Source organism: Gekko japonicus, unplaced genomic scaffold, assembly GCF_001447785.1.
Source record: "Gekko japonicus isolate JY-2015 unplaced genomic scaffold, Gekko_japonicus_V1.1 scaffold2493, whole genome shotgun sequence".
In the NCBI taxonomy this organism is placed as follows: domain Eukaryota; kingdom Metazoa; phylum Chordata; class Lepidosauria; order Squamata; family Gekkonidae; genus Gekko; species Gekko japonicus.
This window is the reverse complement of record NW_015160910.1, coordinates 108,699-117,794: the sequence shown is the minus strand read 5'-3', so window position 1 is coordinate 117,794 and position 9,096 is coordinate 108,699. Positions and strand designations below refer to the sequence as shown.

General features: G+C 47.1%; 1 protein-coding gene across 1 annotated transcript in view; it reads left to right on the top strand.

The window, feature by feature from the left end:
* ZMYND12 (zinc finger, MYND-type containing 12) overlaps positions 1–6,052 on the top strand; it is a 14,415-nt gene extending 8,363 nt beyond the window's left edge. The window contains exons 6-9 of the mRNA XM_015424158.1: positions 279–401; positions 2,098–2,215; positions 3,365–3,510; positions 5,778–6,052. Coding sequence (XP_015279644.1) covers positions 279–401; positions 2,098–2,215; positions 3,365–3,510; positions 5,778–5,897 — 507 coding nt within the window. The 3' untranslated portion in view covers positions 5,898–6,052. The remainder of the gene's footprint in view (positions 1–278; positions 402–2,097; positions 2,216–3,364; positions 3,511–5,777) is intronic.
* Positions 6,053–9,096: the final 3,044 nt, after the last annotated feature.

The following is a 9,096-nucleotide window of genomic DNA, read 5'->3' as shown; positions in this document are numbered from 1 at the left end:
AATGTGCAGATCTGTCCTCGCAGAGGAGGGAGAGTTTGTACCTGAATAAACCTTGGCCTTAAAGGTGCCACTGGACTGTTTTGGATTGCTATCTTGGGGGGGGGGCAACTTACCTGGCTGCTTCTTGCTCCTGGTGGCCCGGGGCTGCTGGGAGTAGGGGGGCGGGGCTTGTTGCATGTGCCCACCCCCTGGGCCCTTTACTGCCAGAGCTCCGCTCCTGTGCGCTCCTGCAGGAAATGACCCCTGATCCTACCATCTTTCTCTCGACCGGATTTCAGGTCTTCCATGCTAGTTGTGCCTCTGGAACGAACGATGTCGCCGTCTCAGGGGGGTATTTCCACATGGCCGACGTCTTCTTCCGTCAGAACAGAATGGACGTGGCCGACTCGCTGTACACCGAGGTCAGTACACCACAGAGCGACTCTGCAGGGACGGGGTTGACGGGTAGTTTGGGGGCCCGCACCGAAGCAGCATTACTTTTGTGGACCTAAAATGGCTCGAGTTTTGTGTCCCTCTAAATACAAAGATACTGCATTGTGTCCGTCGCTTTTCCGACCCAGAGTCTATATGTGGCAGCTGCAAATTTGTGCACCTGATGAAGTGGACTCCGGTCCACAAAAGCTTCTGCAGCAATACAATATCTTAGTATTTAAGGTGCCAGACGGCTCTTTTCTGGCTCCCCATTTGCTGTTTATCACTATGGAACATGGAGTCATGCACAGTCGTCCAATCATACAGCGCCGTGCATTTCCATCACTACACATTGCAGAGGAGAAGACGAGGTGTGGCCATGGACAGAGAGGACGAAGAGGAAAGGGAAGTGCTTTGATGCTTCCAAGAAGACCAAGGAGACAATGAGATGGAAGGAGCAAGGGGTCAACCTCCTAGAGATTGAGGTCAGGGCAGGCAAAGGGGATCTGTCCTTTGATACGTCCATGGTAGTGAATGGCCTCTGACCGTTTCCATGGTCCTTCATAGATGAGTTAACAGGGTGGGGGACTAATATGTGGCTCACGCCTTCACAAATGGGGACACAACTTTTTTTTGGCAGAGGGATTGCCATTTTTGTACCCTGCTCTGTCCATAGTCAGAACTGCCTTTATGGATTTATATCGTACATGACAGTATGGGTTTAAAAAATATGTGCGATAATGCTTTGGCGGCTGGGGGTGTTCCTTTTGTCCATAACTTGAAGTTGTGGGGTTTTGGCTTAGGAACTCTCCCCACCCCAAGCTTAGGAATGAACTATTAGTTGCCATTTTGGACCACAACAAACAGCTGCTGGGGCTTTGGGTTGTGGGTTGTTGCTTGCCAGTATATCACTTGGACAGGTGTTGGGAAGGACTCACCTGAGCACAGAACAAAGTCTAAGTCCAGTGGCACTTTTAAAACCAACCAGGTTTTATTCATGGTATAAGCTTTTGTGTTCAGGCGCTCTTCCTCAGATACAGAGTCACCTGCGCACATACGTTGCTGACTTCTCAGAATGGCCTTTAGCAAATCCAGTCACTGACCACGTCTGATCTATAAATAAAGCTGCAGAGACTTTCCCTCCCCCAGTTGCTTGTCCCTGGATTCTGTGCCTTTCTGCAGAATGAGCAAAATGCCTATAGTTGCTTAGGCTGCACAGTTTTTAACACCGCTAGCTGCAGGGACCACAGGTGTTCAGCAAAGATCAGCCTTTCCGTCCCCTGATAAATGGAAGTCCTGATCCGGCAGACTAATGGACTATCCGTTGTTGTGCATTTTCAAGTTTACCCGTCATGCTCATAAGGGAAGAAACTAGCGATTTGAGAAAAAGAGTCTTAAGGTGCTGAATTTTTGCACCCAGTTGTAATTGCTGTGTTTGCATAGTGAGATTGTGGAATACCACACTTGAGTACGTGTACTTCGGGAGGAACCCAAAGGGGGAGCTCCTGTTGAACCAAAGTGCCTTCTGTGTACAAAGCAAGTGCTGTACCTTTAAATCATGCTCACTGTCCCCCTCCTGTGAGAAGAAGAACAACACTTTTTTCTACCCCCCCCCCCCCCGGTTTTCTCTACCCACGTTGCTTGTTTCTTTTTAGTTCACTGAGCCTTTTCTTCTCTTGCCATGAGGTCACTGAAATCTGGTACAACCACTTCAGCCGCTTGATCGATCACCAGTTCGAGTCACTCTTGAGTCCAGCTGAGATCAATGTGTTGCCTGAGGAGGAGACCACCGGAGACCTTCTTGGTAAGTGCATTAATTTGAGAAGTGGGGGAGAGCCAGCGTGGTGTCATGGTTGGCATGTCAGACAAAGATCTAGGAAACCCTGTTTTGAATCCTGGAGTTTGCCACAGAAGCTCACTAAGTGACCTTGGGCTGATTTCTCTCAGCCCAGCCTTCCTCCTAGGGTTGTTGCTGTGAGGATAACGTACAGGCCAGGAGAACAATACTGTCAGTTGCTTTGGGTCCCCTCCCCCCGGTGAAAAAAGTGGGCTACAAATATCTGAATAAATAATAATTGTAAAGGTAAAGGTTCCCTTGCTCGAAAGCCAGTCGAGTCCGACTCTAGGGTTGCGGTGCTCATCTCCATTTCAAAGCCGAAGAGCCAGCGCTGTCTGAAGACGTTTCTGTGGTCATGTGGCCGGCATGACTAAACACCGAGGCGCAGGGAACACTGTTACCTTCCCACCGAAGTGGTACCTATTTATCTACTTGCAATTTCTTGCTTTCGAACTGCTAGGTTGGCAGGAGCTGGAACTAGAGACGGGAGCTCACTCCGTCATGTGGCAACCCGGGTCTCGAACTGCTGAACTACTGACCTTCCACAGCCTGCAGTTCAGCGTCTTAACCACTTGAGCCACCGCAGCTCCACAAATAATAATCACAGGTTCTAATTAGGGCTACAGAGTTTCGCATCAGTGTTTTGAATGATCCCTCCAAAGGGCATTGGATTTATCAAGCAGCAGATACTTAAAAGATTGTCAATTTTCAGTACAAGCATTCACAAAACCTGTAGGTAGCAGGCGCAGTCTTGGAAGAGGCATTTCTTCTGGGCTGAGAGAAAGGAGCACGCCTCTTCTCAGATGGTACTAGCAGCAACACCTATGGGCATAATCCAGAAAACACCTGTTTTCTTTAGAATTTTCTGTTTGAATTATGTGGAAATGTATAGTCAGGTAGCTAATGAACATTAAAATTAATACACCACATTTGTTCAAGATTTCTTTAACTGAGCGACTGCATTAAGTGATCATTGCTCTGTAAGCTTTGTTGAGTTGGGCTGAGGAAGAAGTGAGCGGACCAAGCCATCTAGTGAGCTACAGGGCAGGTGGAGGATTCCAGGTGTCCCACTCTAGCTCTCTTCCCATTGGCTGTGGACTCTTTGTCTCCCTGCAGATGAAAGCCAGCAAGCTGAAGCCACGCAGATGCTGAACGCCATCTTGGAGATCCGAGAGCAGGCATCCAAGCCACAGCCGGCTAAAGTAGCCAAGGTGGTCTTCGCTCTGGCCATGTTCCATTACTTGATCCTCGATATACCAAAGGCGAGTTGACCACAGAGGTTTTTTGTGCTTCCTTACCAAAGGCTTGGCTGAGCAGGGCACCAGTGCCCACGTTTAATTGTCATAGGATGCTAGCTTCTGTCATGTTTGCCCATTAAGGGCGGGCCGTTTCACATGACCAAATCCATTGATAAGTGATTTGTATGTAAAGCAGAACAGGTCAGCAGGCAGCTTTCTAGCTTTGTGTCTCCGGGAAACTGAGACTGGCCTGTACTTATTGGCATGGGTAGCACACGCAGCACAATAACCAGGTGAAGGATTGTCTCATGTTACGGTATGCAGAGAGGTTTCAGTCGAATTCTTTCTCCATAGGCTTTGATTTGTGAATAGCCCTCAAAATCCCCAGATATTTGGGAGCTGACTGAGGCCGGTAGGGTGGAGTCAGGTGGGAAGGAATAGTAGTGGAGCCCTGGACCACCACCAAGCACACCAATGGGCTGTTGGGTAAAATAATCTGCCTTGAGTCTCACCAAGAAAGAAGGCTATAAATAAAATGAAATAACAGGCATGTCCAACTTCGAACAGCTAGTGATCTATTTTTTTCCGGCCAAAAGTGCTGGTGATCTACCACCATGAAAATAAAGTTTCAAATTAGTTTCAAATTAGATTTTAACCCACTAAAGTTGGGTTCCACCGCCTCCACCCCCATTTATAATGCACCTTCCGTCATTTACTGGTAAGCAAAATAAGCAAAAACAAAACAGAGAGACGAAGATCCAGAAAGAACTGTGAACATTTTTTATTCCTTATACTGGCACCCGTAATCAAATACCATTAAACAATCATCAAAAAACCCCAAACACCTGTCCAGCAAACCAGGAGAGCAAGTGGGGCTGGTGATCTACCTGTTAGACATACCTGAAATAGAATAATAAAACAATACCTGAAATAGAATAATAAAACAATTTGCTGAGTAAATCCAAGCAAAATGAAAAGGGTGACGACTCTGGCAGGCGGGAGGATGCTGTTGCAGTCTGTGGGCTTCCTGGAGGCAGCTGCTCAGCCACTGTGTGAATGGACTTTTGGCTTTTTTCCCCTTAATGTTAAGGCCTTGACCTGGATAGCCCAGGCTAGCTCAGTCTGATTGTAGGAGCTAAGCAGAGTCGGCCTTGGTCATGATTTGGATGGGAGACCACCAAGGAACGCCAGGGACACGATGACACAAAGGCAGGCAATGGCAACCCATCTCTGAACGTGTCTTGCCTTGAAAGCCCTGTAGGGTCACCACAAGTCAACTGTGACTTGACCACAAAAAAAAGTTCTCAAGGCTTGCTTGGCAACCACTGCCCTCTCTCCCCTTTTAAAAGGATTGATTCATTTCCAGGTTTGCATTTTCAGTATATCTCCAGAGCGGTGTAGTAGGGGATATGTCAGACTAGAACCAGGGATGCCTAAGGTGACATCTTTTTCCAGACATGAAGTTCCCCCACGGTGATCTTGAACCAGTCCCTGTTTTTCAGCCTAGCCTACCTCACAATATCTAAGCATAGATGGATGAGCCTACCTCACAGGGTTATTATGAGGATAAATGTGGAGAGAGGAGGAAGACAGTGTATGCCACCCTGACCTTGAAGGAAGGGCAGGCTAAAAAAAATAAATAGGTCTCCTGTTTTTTGTTGTTGCTGTTGTTGTTATAAAGAAGAAAATCCTGAATAGCCAAGCGCATACTATGTGAATAAACAAATTATAAGCCGCAGGTTTAGGAACAAGACTCTCATTAACACAATCTTTTCTGTTTGTTTGTGGGATTTGTGCCTCACCTTTCCTACATTGCGGTGGCTCAAGTGGTTAAGACGCTGAACTGCAGGCTGTGGAAGGTCGGTCGTTCAGCAGTTCGAGACCTGAGTTGCCGCATGACGGAGTGAGCTCCCGTCTCTAGTTCCAGCTCCTGCCAACCTAGCAGTTCGAAAGCAAGAAATTGCAAGTAGATAAATAGGGACCACTTCGGTGGGAAGGGAACAGCGTTCCGTGTGCCTTGGTGTTTAGTCATGCCGGCCACATGACCACGGAAACGTCTTCGGACAGCGCTGGCTCTTCGGCTTTGAAACGGAGCTGAGCACCGCAACCCTAGAGTCGGACTCGACTGGCTTTTGAGCAAGGGAACCTTTACCTTTACCTTTACCTTTCCTACATTCAGGGGTTTAAAAATAAAATGTGTTGATTCTCCCCTCCCCTTGCTGCAGAAAAGGACTGAAGTCAGTCCATTGGGCTTTCTTTCCTTCACGCCTCGCTTTTTGCTGCCACTGCAGGCTCACGAACTCATGAAGAAGACCCTGCGCATCACAAAGACGGTGCCGGTGGAGGGGCTGGAAGAGTCTGTTCACCGCTTAGTTAAGCTGATCAAATCAAAGCCTTTCTACACAAAATAGAAGTGCTCCAGGTGCCGCCTCCCAACCCAGCATTCAGGTAACAAGGACACTAGGGGCCGCCAGCAGCCAAAGCTCTCCCAGTAGTCATTTGGCTGGGACTCCTGAAGATTTTAATTAAATGTAAATTTTTATATTCCTGTGGCGCTGTCATACACTTGTCACTCAACAGCACTCGTGGGTCGGGCCCAGGAGCAGGCCAGCAGGCAGCTGTGCAGTTTCCACTCTGTATAGTGTCTAATAATCCCCACCCCACAAGAAGGAACGCATCACTGCACAAACACACGCTTGCGCTGTAGCATACGATCAGGGCTGTGTTTCAAGTTCTGCAGCCAAAATCCAGTGCCAAGAAGAGCAAACTTCTGCAACTTGGATGCATTGTTGAAATTGGGAAGAGGTGTATAATTTTGTCTATAATTCGGTGTTACTAGTTCCGGGGGAGAGCTGAGAATCTCTGCAAAGCTCCTCCATCCAGCCCCCTGGAAATCTTATTCAGCAACTTCCCCAGCTTCTTTGATTTCGGGAGGCATTGCATGTATTTGCAGCAATAAAAAACCAGAAACTTCATTCTTGAAGGGGTGCGGGAAGCTGAGCGTTTTAGGAGACTAACTTCTCCATCTGGTACCACACGGTCTTCCAGCACAACTGAAACATTATGTACAGCCCAGAATATAACCTGTCAAAAGAATGTATGCGTGACATAAAACTACACACCTTCGGTAGAGTTGGCTGATCTCCTCTCCTTTTAATGAGTCGCCTTGTGTGTATGCCTGCCAAGCTGTCGGGGTGGACTGTAGTCCACAAATGTGTATGCTACAGTAAAAATGCGCTGATCTTTAAGCTGCCACAAAACTCCTGGTGGCTTTTTTTCTTTTGTTGCCGCAACAGGCAGCTAGCCCTTTGGAACTGCCACCAGTGTTCCCTCTAAGCTGAGTTAGTGTGAGCTAGCTCACAGTTTTTTAGCCTCTGGCTCAGATTTTTGTCTTAGCTCAGGAAGGATAGCTCCAGAGCAAACTAGTTTTTTAGGCAGTAGCCAAATCGCTCGCTCACAGCTTTAATGCCAGTAGCTCCCAAAGTAGAATTTTTGCTCACAGCTTAGAAGGAGCATTGACTGCCACACACAGCAGGATTTTGCAAAACAGGTGAATGGCTTATTTGCTTAGTGTACTTATGTGCCACTTTTCTGTTCTGTGAATTCCCATGGTATTTGCATAAGTGCAATCGGTCTGCAGGATTCTAAATCTCTTCTCTTTCCACACCCCTGGTATTTTATGAGCCAAAGTGAACTCACAATACCCCCCTGGCAAATATTTAGAATCTACTTCCAGCTCAACAAACCCTCCTACACCCTTGTCCATCTGTTAACCCCTGTCGGATTTTCTTTTTTAAACTGGGAAATATAGACATAATATATTTCTGCTAGAGCAAGGGATCGGTCCAGTAGGACTAACTGATTATGAGGAAAGAAATTCTACCCTATAACCTGCTGCATCCTCTTGTTTCTTTAAAATAGTCTATGATGAGAGCTTTACTCTCCCTCTTCATTCTCCCCACCAGGGCTATTTTTGGGCAGGAACGCACAGGAACGGAGTTCCGGCTGGCTCCCGAGTTGGCCACGCCCAGCAGGAACTCATTAGCATAACAGGCTACACCTAACAGCAGAAACTCATTAGGATTGGCTACATTAGGGGTGTATGGCCTAACATGCAAAGGAGTTCCTGCTACAAAAAAAGCCCTGGGTTTTGACAACAAACAAGGTAAACAGAATAAGAAGCAAAAGGTGGGTGTGGCTGGATGACCACACTTCTGGTAACATGGGGGTGCAGCCTAATATGCTAATGAGCTGTGCTATCAGGGGTGTGGCCTAATATGCTAATGAGTTTCTGCTGTTGGGTGTGGCCTATTATGCTAATGAGTTCCTGCTGGGCTTTTTTTACAAAAAGAGCCCTGCTCCCCACCAAGGTGTCACATTAGGCTGTAGGCACGGCACAACTGTGGGCATAGTTTCCAGAACAACTGATTAAAATGCTCATTAGAATATCAAGGTTGAAAGGGAACTGTTATGGGTCTCCTCTCCTCCAGACTAGTTGTTTGCTCCAGCACTGCCATCATTTGTTTGGGAGGTTCTGATGGAAAATTCAGACGACGTGGTTGCCAGACCATTGCAGTTCAGTATTTTTTCCTCTGTCGCCCACCCATCTTTTTTCAAACCAGGTTTTTGGTGATATTTTAAAAAAACATCGAAAGGAGTTGCCGCGCGAACTTATCTGGTATGGAATAGCAAAGTACTACTGATGTTTCTGAAAGGATGAATGGTTAGTGACATTGCTAGTATTCTGTGGCAATTCATAGTTGCACTGTCCTTTTTCAGTCTCCCGCAACACGGCCATTCCCTTCATATTTTAAACTGCTGGGGTTGCAAAGAAAAGAAGAAACAGGGTTGGTGAATGCTGAATTCCAAGGCTAATTGCAGTGAGGCAGGAAGGTGGGAAACCGTAACCTGTTTTTTTTGTTTTCAGTTCTGTCTAAAGTAAGATTGACAGTGAGGTTGGTTTTTTTTCCCTTAGACCATAGAGGAAGGGCAGACTAGGAAAAAAGTAATTATCAAAAGGATATGAACAGGGCAGCAGAGAGGAGCCCCTTCTGCCCAGCTAAAAAAGGGCTGGAAGTTCCATGTTAGATCCGGCTCACCCCTCTCTGCCCAATAAACTACTTAATAGACATTTCAGAACACCAACGTGTAGGGGAAATTGGCAGGGGTCAGGAAGAGAAGACAGAAGATGGAGCCTGGAGAAAGCATGTATGTGGAGGTGGGTGTGGTGAGGATAAAAATAAAATCAGAAAATGACTAATCAAAGGGTTGACTGCAATTACGCCAGTGACCAGGAAGAAATGCTTTGTTCCCATTGCTCCAGGTGGGACCTACTCCTGAGTAAATGTATGGAGGGTGTGCTCTGAGCCAGTCTAGCCATGATCAGTCAAGCAGGACCGTAGGGGCTCCTTCAGGGGCTCTTGGATTCCAGACTAGAGGATCCAGCTTGACCCCTCCCCCCCCCAAGTTCCCACCAAAGAAGAGAATCTCCCCCCAAGACCGCAATGAAGGCACAAGACACGGTCTCAGGCTCTCAAACACTCGTGTCATTTATTCTGCCCATACAATCTGTACGTTTCTTTTCCCCGCTCTCCTATTGGCACTTTAGAA